At 41.4% G+C, this 17,791-nt stretch overlaps 1 protein-coding gene across 36 annotated transcripts in view; it reads left to right on the top strand.

The window, feature by feature from the left end:
* MAGI1 (membrane associated guanylate kinase, WW and PDZ domain containing 1) overlaps positions 1 to 17,791 on the top strand; it is a 495,477-nt gene that overhangs the window by 408,833 nt on the left and 68,853 nt on the right. For 14 of the 36 annotated variants that reach the window (XM_045023723.1, XM_045023726.1, XM_045023725.1 and 11 more), the window contains 6 exons: positions 1,459 to 1,497; positions 6,731 to 6,788; positions 11,304 to 11,392; positions 12,225 to 12,317; positions 15,549 to 15,611; positions 17,200 to 17,382. In XM_045023723.1, coding sequence (XP_044879658.1) covers positions 1,459 to 1,497; positions 6,731 to 6,788; positions 11,304 to 11,392; positions 12,225 to 12,317; positions 15,549 to 15,611; positions 17,200 to 17,382 — 525 coding nt within the window. The remainder of the gene's footprint in view (positions 1 to 1,458; positions 1,498 to 6,730; positions 6,789 to 11,303; positions 11,393 to 12,224; positions 12,318 to 15,548; positions 15,612 to 17,199; positions 17,383 to 17,791) is intronic. The other 22 variants (XM_045023736.1, XM_045023745.1, XM_045023744.1 and 19 more) reach the window with 5 other exon arrangements.

Raw genomic sequence — 17,791 nt, 5'->3', positions numbered from 1 at the left:
TCATCTCTTTCAATTAAAAAATAGGTATCTGAACAGCTTGTGTAATTGGGACAGTTAATTTACAACTGTGTAATCTTTTTGTAAAATGTAGCTGTGTCTTTGTTCAGCAGCTCCTTCCTTTCAGCTCATTTTATCGTTTCTGCCTCTATTTGCTAATGAATTATTATTTTTCTAACAGCACGTAGTAAAACTCATTCTGTCCCAGGTGCATTTAGTGCACTGCGCACTTCTACTTCACTGTTCTAGTCTTTCTTTATAGTTCAATAAAAGCTCCTAGGTGTGAAGAAAAGGTAAAATAACATTGCAAATCCCAAATGACAGTCTGATCCAGCCAGTGTGGACAAAAGATTACTCATGTGAGTAGCTCCCCTGAAGGCTCTGGGGCCACTCTCAGGAGTAAAGTTGCATGTCTGTTTTCAGGCTTGGTCACATCATGTGTACAGTAGAAAAAGTAAATAGTTTGAGTGTTCTACATCTTTTCAAACTTGTTTTGAATTTTAGCTGTGTTGTATTCACAGGGTACAGATCCCTGAAAGTTTTCTATTGTTTATCATATGAAGAAAATGCTTATTAGCATTTTACACACAAATGTCTAACCAATTATTCTGGCCTACTATAATACAAACAGTTCATGGGTAAATTAGAGCACATAAAGTATTTCTTCAGTGTCATAGTTATCAACAGCAATTTAATGGTATTGTATCCCTTATGTGTGTCATTTATTAACATAGCGAATACTTTTCTGTTATGTCCCAGCTTGTTTTACCATCTGCATTCTAGTTGTGTCATCACCTTTCATTTTCTGACTGCAGTATTATTCATAAGCTAAGCGATACCGTAATCATCTGTCATTGTTAACTGATGAAAATGAGGTCTCTTCGAAGCTAATGCAGCTCCATCTGGGTGTCAGGATCTGTACTGTGCATCTGTTTTGCAGGATTGGAGCCTTAGGCCCCATCTGAGCAAGGCACTTAAGCACATGCTTAACTTAAGTGCATAAGGTAGTCCCAATTAAGTCAGTAGAGCTACCTATGTATTCCATTTAGATGTTTGTTTAAATACCTCACTGAACTGGGTTCTAAGTGACATCCTGTTTAAGGGCAAAGAGTTCCTCCTCAGATCTGCACTCAGCTTTGGTCTCCTGATAAATATATAGCCATATGCATCTGAGAGGAGTGTTTTGCCAGAAAAATGATGATCATGCAGATTTGTTTATCACTCAGTCTAATCAAATGTTGGCATGAAAGTAGCTGATCCATAATTATTTTAACAGTGCAAGAACCTATTCTTTCATGACCCACATCAAGATCTGATCACTGAGATGTGATAGACTGAGAGTTTGGGCTGTGCAAAATTGGTGTTGGTTCTTCTGTTTACTATAGCAATATCTTGCTTGGTGCTGGTATCTGAAATTTTCTTTTAATTTTTTCTGTCTCATTTACTGCTCTTCCCTTGGAGAAGAAGGGGTACACACGGAGGAACTGGACAGTGAACTAGGTAAATCATCCATCTCTCATTTTGCTGTATGACTGACTGTATCATTTTTAGCCTCTCATTGCTTGACCTCTCCTTTGTGTCATTTTGCATCTTTCAAGTTTTTAATTTCAGCAAGGCCTAATTCAATAACAAAATGTATTGGGATTTTTGGCACTGAAAATAGATTTTTTTCCCCCATGATGTGGAATCTTAAGGCATAGTTCTTATGGTATTGGATCCCAAAGAAGAGAAACAAAGTAAGGCCTCAGTCTTGCAAAGGCTTGAGAACATGTTTACCCTTATGCCCATTAGGTTTTAATTTTCACCCTTATGAAGTCAATGGAGTTTTGCCATCGACTTCAGTGGGGCCCGGATTTCACCCAGTGAGTAGGTCCATTGACTTCCAAGTTATGTGAAGGGTAAGCACATATATAAGACTTTTTTCAGGATTAGTACCCAGTTTTCCAGATTAGAGAAGCTAAGTGAAATTTGGAAAACTGGCTAAAAATATCCCACAGAATGTTTTTGCTGAATTTGTCAATGAAACAGCAGAAATTTTGCCCCAGGAGTTGATGTTATAAATCAAGAATAAATTGATTTTAGATGGTGCAGTCTAGTGATAGTTTCTACGTGTTTTTGAAGAATGCAATCATAATATCTGATCTCATTTAGCATTAGTTAGTTCAGTCTGTAATTCTAGTGCAAAGAACTATTAGACCGTTATTTCTGCTCCACATTCTAGTCCATTTCGAGAGGTGAAAAGGATGAGTATGTTATATGTGACTGTATTTTCCTTAGGTCGTTCATTGCTTTAAAGAAATTTATAGCTTTGTATGGTAGCCGATTATATTACAGTGGAATTAATCTCTGGTTTCCGTAATTACTTGGAAGTGTAGACTGCGTCCCACTTCTGTGTGATTGATATGCCAGAAGCCATCAATAAATATTGACTGCTTTTTAAAATCCTATGCAAGAAGCTGCTCTTGTGGTTAGTGCGGCTGGAATAATGTTTAGAACCTAACTCCTTTTAGTGCAACACTTGGAAAGAGATTACATAAAGGAATAATTTATCAATTCCTGTAGCAGGTGTTGGCACAACCCACAGTGCTAAGGTTTCCATTGCGATGGCTGGTAATCTTTCACAGACTAAAATAACATCAAGAATAAGTGCATGAAGACAGCTGAACCAAAATGTATTTTTAATTAAAATGTCTCAAAAACAGTAGAGATGAAGTAATAATAGTATAAAATAACAAGATTATGGGTAACAACTAAACTTAAATGTTTACTCCTTCTATTACCCTTCAGCACAGAGACTAAATTTAAGGGAAGGATGGACAGAGGCGGTAGATTCAGGGAAGACCATTGGTTGATAACCATGGCCCTGATCCTGCACCAACTCACACATGTGCTTAACTTTACTAACATGAGTAGTTTAATTGATATCCGTGGGACTCCTCACAGTAGTATAGACAAGTGTTTGTAAAATCAGGGTCCATATAAATACTACAGGGGTTTACAAGCATTTGTATGTCAAGAAAGAAGTTTAACATTTGCAGTGGTTCAGTCAGTGCCAGCAAAGTCAGTGAAGTATTGTCAAAACATATCAACAAAATCTCCAGTACAATAGGAACGCCAGTGGTTAGTATAAATTAGTTTGTGCCAGAGATTAACGCACCTAGTTTAACTAAAGTTTAACATTTGTTTTCTAAATGTGAGAAAATTAAATAGAAATCAACTTGAAACTTTCACAATATTTTGTATTTCTCTTATATTTTCTAAAGAAACTGATTTAAAAGGTAGTAATATAGATGACCTCTGTTTTAACAGAACAGTGCTATTTTAGGATAGAAATTAAACACTTAGGGAAAGATTTAACACTGTTACACGTGGGCAACTCCTACTAGTCTTGTCTACACTAGGAACACTGAGACCCGTAATTCACTTCTGTGCAGCTCAACCAGTAGTAGCAATATCAGAGACTGCAGAATAAATTGCAGGCTGGTAAAAAATCTCTGAGCCCAACCTCCAAAATGGCTATGATCAGTCAAGCTCTGGTGAATTTCAGGACTTAGTTTTCTAGTGTAGGTCCATTGGCATTTATGAGCTATGACTCATAAAGGATGGAATGCTCCAGCAAAAGGTCTCAGGGCTAGAGTCTTATATGGGTGCAGAGGGGCAAGGAAACTCAATCTGGGCTGGTGGTTTTCCTGATTTTCAGGGATTTATCACTCTTGTAGGTTGGAACAGTGACCAACAGGCTCTCAGCTAGGAACGGGTTTTGACACCATGCTTAAAAATATAAGTTGGGCACTTAAAGCCAAATGAATAGGTTGTTGCTCTTGTTCTGAATTAATATTAGATGATAATCCTCCATGGGGGTCCCACGAGTGTGCCCTCATAGAACCATATGGGACTGCAAGAATGGGGATTCCTTTCCTGGGTCGAAGCTATATTCTATGATCTAATTTCTCTGACTCATCTTGAAGATGGGGGCGGGGGGGAGCATTTAAAACAACCCAGATATTGGACTTTGCAAAGTGGGTGCTGCTAATGCAGAGTAACTTCTTGCTTTAGAGCATTTCAAAAGACTTTTTATTAGATTCCTGGATGTGGATCTACATAATAGACTACTTATGGCTCCAAAGCATCAGTTCTTATCTTGTTGGTTTTCAACACATGTAGAAATGTGTTTTGTTAAATTTAAAACTGCTTAAAGAAGTATTTATCTAATAGCCTGGAATGTCAGTGGAGTAATTCCAAGGTCCTTGTTTTGTGACCTTCCATAAATGTTCTTTTCTTTTAAAGAAAATAAAAATGAAATGTTAATACTAAAAACATTTTAAATAAAGATAAGGCAATGACACTGGCCAAAAACAATAGCATGAGATTTGAAAATAAAATAAACATTATTTAAGGTTGTGACACAAAAAGCATAGCCAACAAACATCACTCTCCAACTTTAACTCTTGTTTTGGTGCTCTACTTCCATCTCTCATTCCAACCTGGCCTCCACAGCCGTCTGCTTCCACAATGGAATAAATTAAGAATGAAATGTCAGCCAATACTTTTGACTCTTTTGATTCTTCTCTGTGTTAGATCTTTAATTGTTTGAAACTTTTTGACTAAATCTCAGTCTTTCCATCATTCAAATCGGTGGGAGTTTCAACTGAGTAAAGACTTCCAGGATTTGGCCTTTAGTTTTGCGCTTCCATTTTAATATTGACATTACTTTTGTGATTTGTAGAGGAATGTCAATTTCAAACCCATTCATTTGGTAGGCATGCAATCTTCTGAGCAGATCTCTTTTGCAAAGTGGTTTCATACCCAAAAGTTAGCACTGGCTTGCATTTGGTTGCTTATGTCTCAAGGAATCCAAAGATGCTTAAACCTGATAAGTGTAAAAATAAAGAATAGGGGGAAAACATGGCTTTTATTTGCAAACAAGAGACTTGTGGAGCAAAACCCACAAAATTAATTTCTTCTGATGTTCAGCCAATTCTGAATGCAAACATAAACTCTGAGTAATTACCCCATATGTGTTTGTATGGCTTCTCTTCATTTTCAGTCTGAAATTATTTGTGCCTTTATGGCAGTGTAGCTGATGTCAGTAAATACTGAACAGTACAGTTACATTATTCTGATTAATGGGCCACTGCTTGATTGTATTGGCTACGCAACTGATACCATTAATAAAAATAAATCTTTGCATTCCATAATGAATAAACACAGATTTCCCATTGGTCTTGTCAACTTGGCAATAAGTGCTGCTTTTATGAGGAATTCTTTCTCATTGGGGTATTTTAATAGTCTTCATATGCATGCTTATTATATGGTGACGGTTCTTTCTTTAAAGTAACTTGTGTAGTACCCAGGGCTGGCCTTACCATGAGGCGAACTGAGGTGGCCACCTCAGGTGCCCGACTGTGGTGGGGCGCCACTAGGACCTAGAGTGTAGAAAATTGTGTCTGTTGCTGGTGCATATGTATTCTCTCTGCTCTAGATGCACAGAGATGGTGGAGTGCTGTGCTGGAAGAAGGCAGAATTGAGACCTTTCAAAGTTTCAGCCCAAGCGAGGGGGATGGGGGCGTCATTTGAGCTCCCCGCCTCGGGTGCCAAAATGTTGTGGGCCGGCCCTTGTAGTTCCTCAGGACCTAAAGCCATTGGGAGCTTTGTCTGATTCAGTGGGAGTAGGATCAGGCCCTTGAGTAATGCATACAGTTCAAATAACCCTCACTACTATGCTGAAGTGATCATAGAATCATAGGAATGAAAGGGACCTCGAGAGGCCATCTAGTCCAGTTCCCTGCATTTATGGCAGGAATAAGTATTATCTAGACCATCCGTGATGGGTGTTTGGAGGTTTTTAAGAGCAGGTTAGACAACGATGGAGATTCCACAACCTCCCTAGGCAATTTATTCCAGTGCTTAACCACCCTGACAGGAAGTTTTTCCTAATGTCCAACCTAAACCTCCCTTGCTGCAGTTTAAGCCCATTGCTGCTTGTCCTATCGTCAGGTTAAGATGTTCACTGGTTGTGGTTAAAGAGGTACCATATGCCTCCAGTCTAGAAAATCTGCAGGCACAAAGTGGGGATAGAGTTCCAAATGCTAATTTCATCTTCAGACCTGTTTTTAGTAATTGTTCTAATTAAAAAAAGAAAAAAAATGATGTTACATGTGATTATGGCATTAAATGCTTTTATATCAAGTGTTCTACAGTGAAGTACATTTGTGTTTGCATAGTATCTAGCATAATGGGCCGCTGGTCCTGAGGGGGACATTTGGGTGCTAACGTAGAAATCATGGTAAATGCTGAAATGTATTTAAGCACGGTTACTGCAAATACTTAGCAGAGGAATCAGAAAAGTGTACTTTTCCCAAAGCAAAACAACTAGAGAGAGGCACCTCCTAGAGACTCTTAAACAAAGAATGCATGATTGTTCATTTAACCTAGGAATCTAAATAATAAAATGCAACAAAAAATTGACCTGCTAAAACTATAGCCAATGAGCAGAGGTGACTGCTTTCCACAGGTTTGTTAACCCTGCTCCTGGTAAGGCAACAGTAATATTTGTGCTCATTAGACACTGTACTAATACGGAAATGATTGCTGTGATGATTCTCTTTCCTGATAGTTATTCTGTAAGTGGGAATATGAGCTGATGTGAAATTCTGTAAGCCAAGTGAAATGGCGATGCCTGTCTGAAAACTATATCTTTAAGGCATTCATATACCTTTTCTCCCACCCCTAGAATTGCCTGCTGGTTGGGAAAAGATTGAAGATCCTGTATATGGAGTCTACTATGTAGAGTAAGTGTTGCTTGACGTTTCTGTTTTCAGTGTCAAATAGATAAGAACTTTTTCCATCTGAATTTGCTGTATCTTTGTATCATTCATTGGAACTGAATGGCTCACAGCTGGGGGTAGTGGTATTTGCCTCCACCACCACCACCAGCAAAAAAGCATTATGAATAAGCTAAGAATGCTAGTCACGCGTGACGTAAGACAGTCACCCACCCTGATTGCTTTGTTTGTAGCTCGCAGTACTATCAGAATGCACAGGCAACCGAAAGACTCGTATTTCTCCAGATGCTGGAAGTGAAGAGTTAATATTCTTGGTCTCAGGAAGGAAGGCACATCATACGTTGCTCTTCTGCACCCCCTGGTGGCTGGCCGTGGTTCTGCATTACAGGATGTGACCTAAACAGGAGTGCTGTACGCTTAGGGCTTGCCAACATGAGCGTTTAGTTTGTGGCAAGCTATCCACCGCACGCTACCCTGCTGCAGATTAACAGTCCATTTTACCCTGCTGACGCGTATTAACAGTTGGTTATTGAACTTTGATTTAGTCCTCTTTGAAACGGTACCAGATCGAAGTTCATTAATGAACTGTTCTGCACATGGAGCCGGGGGTGTGCTTCCCGGCTTGAGGAGATACACTTCTTTTAGCTCTCATCAAGCTAGTGCACTGAAAATAGCAACCCGGCTGCAGTAGCATGGGCAGCAGTCAGTGGTTGCATGGGCTAGCCATTCTGAGTACAAATGCATCCAGACCTCATGGGTATGTACTCAGGCACCGAGCCCAATCCGCTGCCGATGCCCCTGCAGCTTACGCTACTACCGGTTTTACACAAATATGTCTCCTCGAGCTGGAAATCACACACCCCAGCTCCAAGTGTAGGGATACGCTGAAAGGGCTTGTTCAGCTGTATTACTGCAAGTGGTGTTATATAGGGAAGAGGCCTACTGGGATTGGAGCATTGGGAAACCTCAGAGTCTTAACGTTCAGTGGCCTGAATTCCTTAATGAATGCATAGCTAGAAGTAAAGGCAAGGAAGAGTACTGATCTCTAGATGCCTGAGACCCATTCTTGGCAAAGACAGAATTCTTTTTAGCTGAGATCCATTTATTCAAAGCTAGAATGGGTATGTGATTAATTTAGCAATTTCCTTAGTAAAGCAGTGTGATCTAAATATGCTCTCGTAAAGCAGATTACCATGTCAATTAAAAAAAACCCAACAAGAAATGAAAAATGACAGTGCTTGTGTAATCAAATAGTAACCATAAAGGTTCCTGTATTGTATTGTAAAGAATTATGGGTTTAATATAACTCTCTCCAGAATTTGAACAGCTTCCTCTTTATCTAGATGGCAGATCGCTCCCTTGGGAAATCGGAGAACCCAGTTTTGTTTCATCACTGACCCTATAAAATGAATTTTTAATTATGTGTACACTCCTGTCTGTTAGGATGGCTTAGGATAGCCTTCAGAATAGACATGGAATAAAGATTCTATCTGCTTTGGCTCATTTTTGACCCCACCATCTGTGCCTTGGGAAACAAAGTTTAGCAAACTGTATAATTAAGGCCTGACATTTATTTGCCAGAGATATCGGGGGTATTTTTCATCTATTAAATGTCATGCCAAGAGGTCTCTTTCCAGCATTTCCAATGCCACTTTGCATATGCATGCCCATTAATTTCGGGCCACTCCTTAGTGTGAGATTAAATAGGACTGTAACAACAGTGTGATATAAAAGACCATTTTATTTAATATCTATCATCTACTATTACAGGTACAAAATAGATTTATCTCTCTTACACAAACACACTTATGTTCTGTTACACTGCATGTTTTTCATTTCATGAAAAACTTAACTGATACCATTTTTTGGAAACCATTAAATTCTTCTCAGCCTTCCACTGATACATTAAATTGACAAGCAGCAAAGAATCCTGTGGCACCTTATAGACTAACAGACGTTTTGCAGCATGAGCTTTCGTGGGTGAATACTCTTTTGCATCTGAAGAAGTGGGTATTCACCCACGAAAGCTCATGCTGCAAAACGTCTGTTAGTCTATAAGGTGCCACAGGATTCTTTGCTGCTTCTACAGAACCAGACTAACACGGCTACCCCTCTGATAATTAAATTGACAGTCTCTTATAGAATTCATGAATTTGTTTTCATATGATTATTAGATTCATTAAATCAACAGTCTAGCATCAGGCTTATTTAACAAAAAAAAGTATCCTTTTTGTGAACCCAATGAAGACAATTCTGAGTGGAACTCTGTAGTGAATGTTCTGCAGTTATTTGCAAACAGCTGTTTTGAAGGTAACTGTGGAAAGGACTTCCAGACAGCAAAACACACATTCTTAATGGTAAACTTTTGTACTGGACTGTAGTTGAATTTTAACCAAATACAATTAACACTGACTAGGTGCTTAAAGCAACTGATGCTTGAAATTCACAGATAAGCATTAGAGAAATTGGATATACGTGTTTTGTCTCCGCGCATTAGGTTTTTTAAGATATTCATCTCAGTAGGTTTTATGCAAAGAGATGCCATTGTGTAAAGAGTAACTGAAATCATCCCTATGACTTGTGTGAAAATTGCACCTGAATCAGTATATCAATGTACTGAAGTTTCTGATACAGATTTTCACTATTTTGTATTCTCTTCCAATAGGTGTATTTTGCTAGTGCTTTACCTAGCAGTTTCTCAGTAGAACCAATCAAGTGAAGACTATCCCTGGTGATATGTCTCCACAATTGGCTAATGTTTTCATGCTGGTCAGACGCGTTAAAAATCACCATGCTTTTTTCTACCTTTGTCATCAGTTCTCCAAGTATTAAAACAACTGATGATCCAGCAGAGTGCAGCTCTGCAGGCGATTTCAGCTGGGCCTGTGATTCAGAATAAACCTGAAATATTGAGTCCATACCATGCCAGCCTCTTTTGAAATAGAACTTATTGAGGTTTGCAATGCGATTGATTGCCTACAGTCAGTGCAGCACATCGTAGCTCAGTGCTGGATTGGTCTTTTTCACAGTTCTGTTATCATTTTCATAAAATTCCTAATGACTGTTCGCAGTCAACACATCTTGCTAGGCTCACCTTGTGCCATCAAAGCAGAGGGCAGCTGAGAATTGCCCTAGTATAGGGAAATTATAACCTACCATAAAACTGGAATAGTTGGTCCCCTTCACCCTGAGCATAGATTTTTAAGGCCCGAAAGGAAGACTGGGATCACCTGGTCTGATCTCCTGTAAAACACAGGGCAGAAAATCACACGGATTAATTTTTGTATCAAGCCCTTCTGTCTGAGCTAGAACAGATCTTTGAAAAAGGTATCCATCCAGTCTTGATTGAAAGACTTCAAGTGATAGAGACTCTATCACATCCCCACTTAAGTTGTTCCAATGATTGAGTACCCTCCCTTTTAAACATCTGCCCCTTGTTTCTAGTCTGAATGTGTAGGTGTTACGTCTGATATAGCGGGTGATAGGCATGGGTGTGTTCCTGGCCTGTGGTGGAACACAATGCCCTCTGACTTGTAGAATGTCCCTCACATATTGTAGAGGAAGTTAAAGCAGTTCTGTGACTCTGCTAAATTGCATAGACGAGGTATCTCAAGTTCAGGAGTGCAATAAAGATGTCTCAGATACAGCTGTGTGTGTGAGAGAGGGAGGGAGTTCAACACGCCTGAATATTGTGTTCAACACACTGGTTAATACTTTTTCTACTGAATCTATGACTCCTTTAAGAAGCTGTCTAATTCACAGGTCATGTAAATTCCAGCAGAACTTTAATGGCTTCAACAGATTAGCAGTTCTTTAGCAATTTTGTGGCGCTGTCATTTTTTTCATGGGTTTCACAAAAGGGTTAACTCTATCCATCTGGTGCAATGCATGATGCATAGACATTAGGAGTTTCTACACACATTTACAGGTAAGTAAGCTTATTTTGTAGCAGACTTGGATTGATTTATGTTGGTTTCAAACCAGATTATTTAATGGTTGCTAATTCAAAATACTTCTTGTGCCAAGGTCACACATTCCCCTTCATTCAATCTGTCTTGCTGCCCAGATCTGCTGTGCAAAGCTTTGCAAGTATTTTTCACCCACCATATTAATATTGTGCATTGATTAGATAGCTGACAGATGTTACCAGATTTTTTTTTTAAACTTCCCTGAGCCGGGGAATGACTGCACCTCTGGGAATCTGATTAAAGCAGGGACGATGTAGGTCTGTCTTTTAACATGTAGTCAGACAGGGCATCCTTTCTGCCTTAATCTCATTTTCACAGTTAAACTGCTTCTTATTGTAGTTGAGAGAATTAGCCATTCCTGCTCAAGATGTCACAGCAGATAAGTTGTGCTTGTTTTCCTAAATGAGCATTTGGCACAAGTTGGTGAGTGTTTCGCCATATGCCTGGCTGTTCGCTTTTTTTGCCCCCTTTGTCTCGGGAATTTCAAGTCTGGCTGTCATTTTTGTTTGCCACACAAAATGTTTCCTAATTTATTGCTCTCTTTCTTCTCCAGCCACATTAACAGGAAGACACAATATGAGAATCCAGTTCTGGAAGCAAAACGGAAAAAACAGCTTGAGCAGCAGCAACAACAACCAGAAGGTTGGCACCCGTGGAGAGCATTATGCTTGAGAGATTTGTTAACAGAATATGCGCTCCCTTGAGTTTACAACCCCGCATGGACATATTTGTCCTTCATTAAAATACTTACATTGTGATCCCTGTGATTTTAAGGGGTGGATTATACACACAATGAGATATAAAGGGGCATGTAGTTTGCACTCTTACTAGAAGACTGAATAGCATGAGGCAAAGGAGAAATGATCAAATATATTAGCACTTAATGGCTTTGAATCTCTGAAATGGGGAGAATTTTTTAACTACTTTTAACTTAATTCTGAAAGATTGATCGGTTACAAAGCAAGCTTGCTTGCTCCCCAGGAATTATAAAAATCGACTTGTGAATCTGAACTATGATTTTTTTTTTCAAGAGGTCATTTTGATATTTGGCCTGGTACTAGTAAAACTTAAAGAAAGACTAGAGAGTAGTATTAAGTATGAATTAAACTCCTTTTTACATTTATGCTAAGAGTAAATTCTTGGGCGCTGCAAACATGTTACACATCAGTCCGTTATTTCAATATTCTGACACATTTTTGGATTATTAAAAATCACGTAATGCAGCAATAGCACTGAAATGAAATAGTCTCAGCCATTTAGAATGCAGGTATGCTATGGAGTTTCTGCATGACACTTTGATTGGCTACATCCCTCAGAACTCACAGTGCTAATCCACGTAGCCAACATGGCCTCCTCCACTTTTCAGTCCTCTCTTCCTCCTCCAGTCCTCCTCGCTTTTCTAGAAGGTTTAGTCCTACCCAGGTGGGTGATTTTGTTCCATTATAGTTATGTTTTGTATTTTTTCTATCTCTAGAATGGACAGAAGAGCATCCATCTCTTGGTCCACCGGCTGTTCCAAACCATGCTCCAAACACCCAAGAACCAGTTCGAGAAGCACCAGTACAAGGTAACATCCAATAAGGTTTTTCCATTATAATGAAACTAATTTTGCCACCACATGTCTTCAGAAACAGGACCTTCAATAGTAGTGGAGTGAGGACACAAAGCACCAATTTCCTGAATTTCTCTAGACTTTGAGAACTGTGGGTCTTACACAGAAGAGGACAAAAATGAAAGTGGGAATAGGGGTGCCTCTTAGAGAGCGGATTTCTGAAAATCTCTCTCGCGCGCATTTCAGGTCTTTCAAAAGATACTGAAAATATGAATTAGAATCTTAACAGATTAAAAGCAAATTGTTTAAAGTAGGATATAATGGGTGTGTGCAAATGCCTATAGAACTCAGCCCCTTCTTGCAATACTGTGTGGTTGAACTGTGTTAGAACACGTTTGGCTGTTGTTATTTTCTTGCCTGTATGGACAGGAAACAAATCTACCAAGGATAAAGTGTGGTTCTTATAATAATGCAGGCTAACAGTATTTTCTGTTATAATATGATCAGGCCATAAATGGGGTAGGAGTGTGTGGTTGGATATTACTGCGGCCAAAGCTAGTGTATAATTGTTACCCCTGTCAATCGCTAAACATGAGCAAGTAGGCTGAGAGAGTTATGCGAATTAAAATTGTTTGACACCATTGTCCTCCTAGAGCTGGTCAATACTTTCTGATGCCAAAACAATGCCTACTGTGTTTGCCACAGTTTCAGAGCACACTATTTCTGAAGTGCTCATTAGCTCTGTGAGGCTTGCTCACGTTCCTGCACAAATAGCCACTTGAGTGTCTCACGTTTAGACTTGCCAGGAGAGGGTCCCGGCAGAGAGGTGACTCGTTCAGTGTTTCCTTTTACTTCTGTGTTGTGAGGCTTTCCATGCCAGAAACGTTTTGGGGAGACCATTGTAACGTGGCTGATGAGGGAGCTGTGCTAGTCAGAGAGCGGGGCAGGGGTACTGACACTCTAGATATCTCAGTAACTGAGGGCTTGGAAGGAAAAATCATATCCCACCGCTGGGATGATTAAGTGGAAACTCCATGAGCTAAAATTCAATGCGTTCCTAGAGCCTCTACAAATTTTTCCTGTGTAGGCAACTGTCATAATGCCTATTGCAACTGAAGCAAAGTGCGCTCCATAAAACACACAAGCATCCGCTCCAATTCTGCAAATCCTCATGCACGTGCTTCTGTTTAAAATGAAGAGAAATGCTGCTGTGCTTAAAGGGAAGCAAGTGCAAAAGTGTTTGTAGGGTCAGGACCTTATTTACTGATGCCATTTCAATGCTCGCGCAGCATTCTGTGTATGTCCCGCCACTCCTGGAAAAGTGGCTTGGCAGAACCATCCCACCAGACAGGAAGATAAATGCTCGGAGCAACATAAAAGACTGCATAGAAGGGCTGCAGCGTGATCTGAAACTTGCTAGAGCGCAAGGCAAGATCCCCAGATGAGAGCCTTCCCCTTACACAGCCAGCCATGGATTAACTAAGTCCAAGTATCAACAGCTGGAGTCCCCTAGCAGCCTTAATTGTGTGTAAAGAGAGAGCTGGTCTCTGCAATAACTTGAGCTCAAGCCTTGCAGGTTTGTCGCTAGCACCGTAAATCATTCTCTGACTCGAATAAATAGGTAGTGCAGTGTGCTGCAGGTGTTAGGTACTCGTCCCTGCAGAACAGGGTGAGCCATGCTGCAAAGACGATGCAACCTGAGGGCAATTAGAATATAATGCAGTCGCCCAGACTGGCAGAGGGAAAGCCATTGGAGGGCGGAGGTGAGGTCTGGTGCAGCTTCTTGGTCAGTGGGAGTTGGGAATCATCGTTATCTGAAGCTCCCTGCCCATCCAGGAGGAACAAGGGATCCAGCAGAACCACAGGAGGGCAAATCATGTTGGACAAGGGCGACCGTACCACCCACTAGAACCATCATCGTCACATCTCTCCCTTATGCCTTAAGAACAAAGCAAAGGCTGTCCAAGCTGCTGCATATTGTAATGCAGGGGAACGGATCATGTGGAATGTAGTTGAGCCAACCAGGCTCCTTCATAAGAACGGCCGTACTGGGTCAGACCAAGATCCATCTAGCCCAGTATCCTGTCTGCCAACAGTGGCCAAGGCCAGGTGCCCCAGAGGGAATGAACCGAACAGGGAATCATCAAGTGATCCATCCCCTGTCGCCCATTCCCAGCTTCTGGCAAACAGAGGGTAGGGACACCATCCCTGCCCATTTCAGAAGTCGATAGCAATCTTTCCAATGACTGCGTCAGTCTGTCAATATAATTGTTTCAGTAATTAATGCTCCATGGCAGATTTTTAATTAAAACGTTAGCTTCAAACTTATTTAAATGTGGGGAGAAAATAAACAGGCAATTTGGAGCCATTGTTTCTGTGCTCTGCAGCTTATATTATAAGCAACGAGCAAGAAGAGAATCTTGAATCTATCATGAGAACTGTATTTTTGTCATGATATTTTTTTAAGAGTAAATAGGGTGTATTTGTCAAAGCAAAAATATGCCGTCCTGGAACGGGTAGAATGGGTTCAAGTGAAAAGAGGAAAGAGCTGTCCATCCATTGGGATGGATTCTGTACTGCTCCTCACGGGTCGTGCCATGTGGCGGGGAATGCACCAGGTGCAGGCAGCCTTACTCTGGATCCCTATGCACCGTGCTGCAGTCTGGGATAGCCCAGAATCTCCCATTTCCTTCTGTTCCGGGGGCGGTGGTGGGGAGCAACGTAGGGCGATATCCAGTAGCCCTGCCATTCTCCTACTCCAGTGGAAGTTCTCCCCTGGCCCGCGGCAGTGCCTTTACACGCCCTCTACACACCTGGAGTGGCATAAAGTGGCCAAAACCTATTGTTTTAAAATAAAAAAAAAATATATATATATATATATATATATATATATATATATAAATACAGACTTCACCTCTCGTGCCCCACGTGGGAGGTGAATGCTGTGCCTTGACTCTGTACATAGTCGGTTTTTAGCTCTTATCCTCTTAAATTTACTTTAAACCTAAAGGTTTAGGGTTACTTTAGGGACCTTTACTCAGCTGATCAGCCCCTCCTGCTCTGGTGACCTTACGTGAAAGCTCTAGTCTCCCAGTCGCTTGGACAGATGTTCACCAGCACACTTCCTCACAGCGTGTGCCCTCGCTTGCACTTGCCTCCTCTCTCACTCGCGGCATTGATTTCACTCTCACACTTGCTCACTTTCTTTGGGAGAGATCAGCTGAGTTGCCCCCTCTTTCATTTCAGGCTCTGCTGTCTGGGAGTGTTGCACAAAGCCCGGAAGAGCAGCAGCTGCCATCCGGCAACTTGGTGTGTAGCTTTGTCTTTCGGCATCCAGTTATAACGTTCATTGAGAGTTAAAAAAAATGGACCCCCCTCACCTCCCATTGCAACCAAGAGATAGCATAAAAATGCTGCTATTAGCACGATGTGTTAGTATACACAAGAATCATGTTCTTGTGTTTCAAAGAGGCTGTGAGGCGAGTCATTACCTCACATCCTGCTAACATTTTCTGGAGGAGAACACCTTTTGCACACCCGAAACACTGCGGGGGTCACATCTCGCAAAGCAAATAGCACCCTAGAGATCTGCCTTTTGGAGCAGAAACTTGGGGGTGAGTTCTTGAATGCACGCCGGCGTTCTGATTCTAATGCCCATCGAGTCCTGTCAATCCTAGAGTTGTCACCAGGGGTCTCAGTGGTACAGCTTTTTCCCTCTAGGGACCTGGGTAAAAAACAGTCACAAGTGCGGAGATGTTTGATCTCCTGGCAGCAGAGCAGGCAATGTGACTACTTTTCAGAACCCATGCAGTGTCTTTTACATGGACCCTACCTCCATAGGACGTTTTATTTATTTATTAAACTTTTAAAACTCTCTTCATTCCATAGCATGCTCCCAGGGAGCATGGGTAACGCCCCTCCGGCACAGCCAGTCTGGCCCTGTGATTCCTTTTGTGGTTCCCACGCACCACTGTCGATACTGTTTCATGCACGTCAGGCAGAGTGTGGAGAGGAGCATGAGTCAAAGACAGTGCTTTGGTTGAGCAGGGCAGCATCTGAAGAACATTGCAGTTAATATGTAGAGGAGGCTGCAGGATGGGGGATTATACTCAAGGAAGCGAGATCCCTTCACAAAGCTTGCTCTACTTTTGGTGCAGTTGGGGATGAAAGACCAGAGTGGGGATGAGGGAGTCAGGGGCTTTATGGACAGAGTAATTTGGTCAAAAACTTGTTTAGCTTTCCATTCGGCCAGAAATTCCCGCAGCAGCCTTCCCTGGCAGTCGTTTGTGCAGTCTCTAGAACTGCTCAAGAGATTACCAACACTGAGATAGCGGAGGTGTTGCAAGTCAGGTTTGAAAAGCACTGGCAGAGCCATGAATGTCCACTTAGCACAGAACCTGCTCCCTGAGGCGAGTGTTGCAAGTGCCTCGCTTTCATGAGCTCTCATTTCATCCATTGTTTTTTAAAGAGATGACATTTGCCATTACACGTGTTTTTGTGCTTTCTAAACTGTCTCAGGAGAAAGAGCTAGTAAATATATCCAGATTGTCTGTGTTCCATCTCTCACCATCGGTAGCCTATGCACGTTACTGCATCTGTTTTTTAAATTAAAATATATATTCTGCCTTGAGATGGACACTCACAATAATAAGCAGAGGGCCAGATTCTGATATCATTACTCACATGTAGCACTCGACTCCATGAGTGGTCCCAGTGAAGTCAATGGAGTGGCGTAAGAAGCTAGTAAACTGGAGTAAAATTGCAGATCTGACCCATTCTCTTCTGCGCATACACACAAGTGTATCTGTCCATTAAATTGCTAGCATGGGCCGGGGAAGGAAAAAGGGATAGAATATTTTTCTAGCATATTTATGGACTTTCAAAACTTCCTAAACAGGAAAACCATTTTTCACGCGAAACCCTTCAGAGTTGAAAGGGAAGTTCATCCACACCAAGCTGAGGAAAAGCAGCAGGGGGTTCGGCTTCACTGTGGTCGGAGGGGACGAACCAGATGAATTTCTCCAAATCAAGAGTTTGGTGCTTGATGGCCCTGCTGCCCTGGATGGCAAAATGGAGACAGGTAATGACGCTCTGGGGACAAAAATGAAAAAACACCCCACTTTGCGCTTAATAGCGGCTGCTATCTGAGGCTCTCAAAGAGTTTTAAGACTCATCATAACGCTCTGAAATCGATAAGTGGTATTGTCCCCATTTTGTAAGTGGAGAAACTGGAACACAGACCAGCTGAGGGACCTTTCTGAAGGTCACGTAGCAAGTTATTGGCAGTGCCGATATCAGATCTCAAGAGCCGTCGTGTCCAGTGGTCTGCTCTGACTGCTAAGCCATTGATGCTAAACCTTGGGGAAATGAGCAACCGCTTCAGTTGCTAGTGCAGTCCCAGATTGCCACCTGACGCTGCGTGGCCATAGGCACTTTGGGATGCATTGACAGCTCCTAAGGAGGAAAACACCTCTAGGGTATTGTGTGGC

This window comes from Mauremys mutica, chromosome 7 (genome assembly GCF_020497125.1).
Source record: "Mauremys mutica isolate MM-2020 ecotype Southern chromosome 7, ASM2049712v1, whole genome shotgun sequence".
Classification (NCBI taxonomy): domain Eukaryota; kingdom Metazoa; phylum Chordata; order Testudines; family Geoemydidae; genus Mauremys; species Mauremys mutica.
The sequence above is the reverse complement of the archived record's forward strand: the minus strand, read 5'-3'. Positions and strand labels throughout refer to the sequence as shown.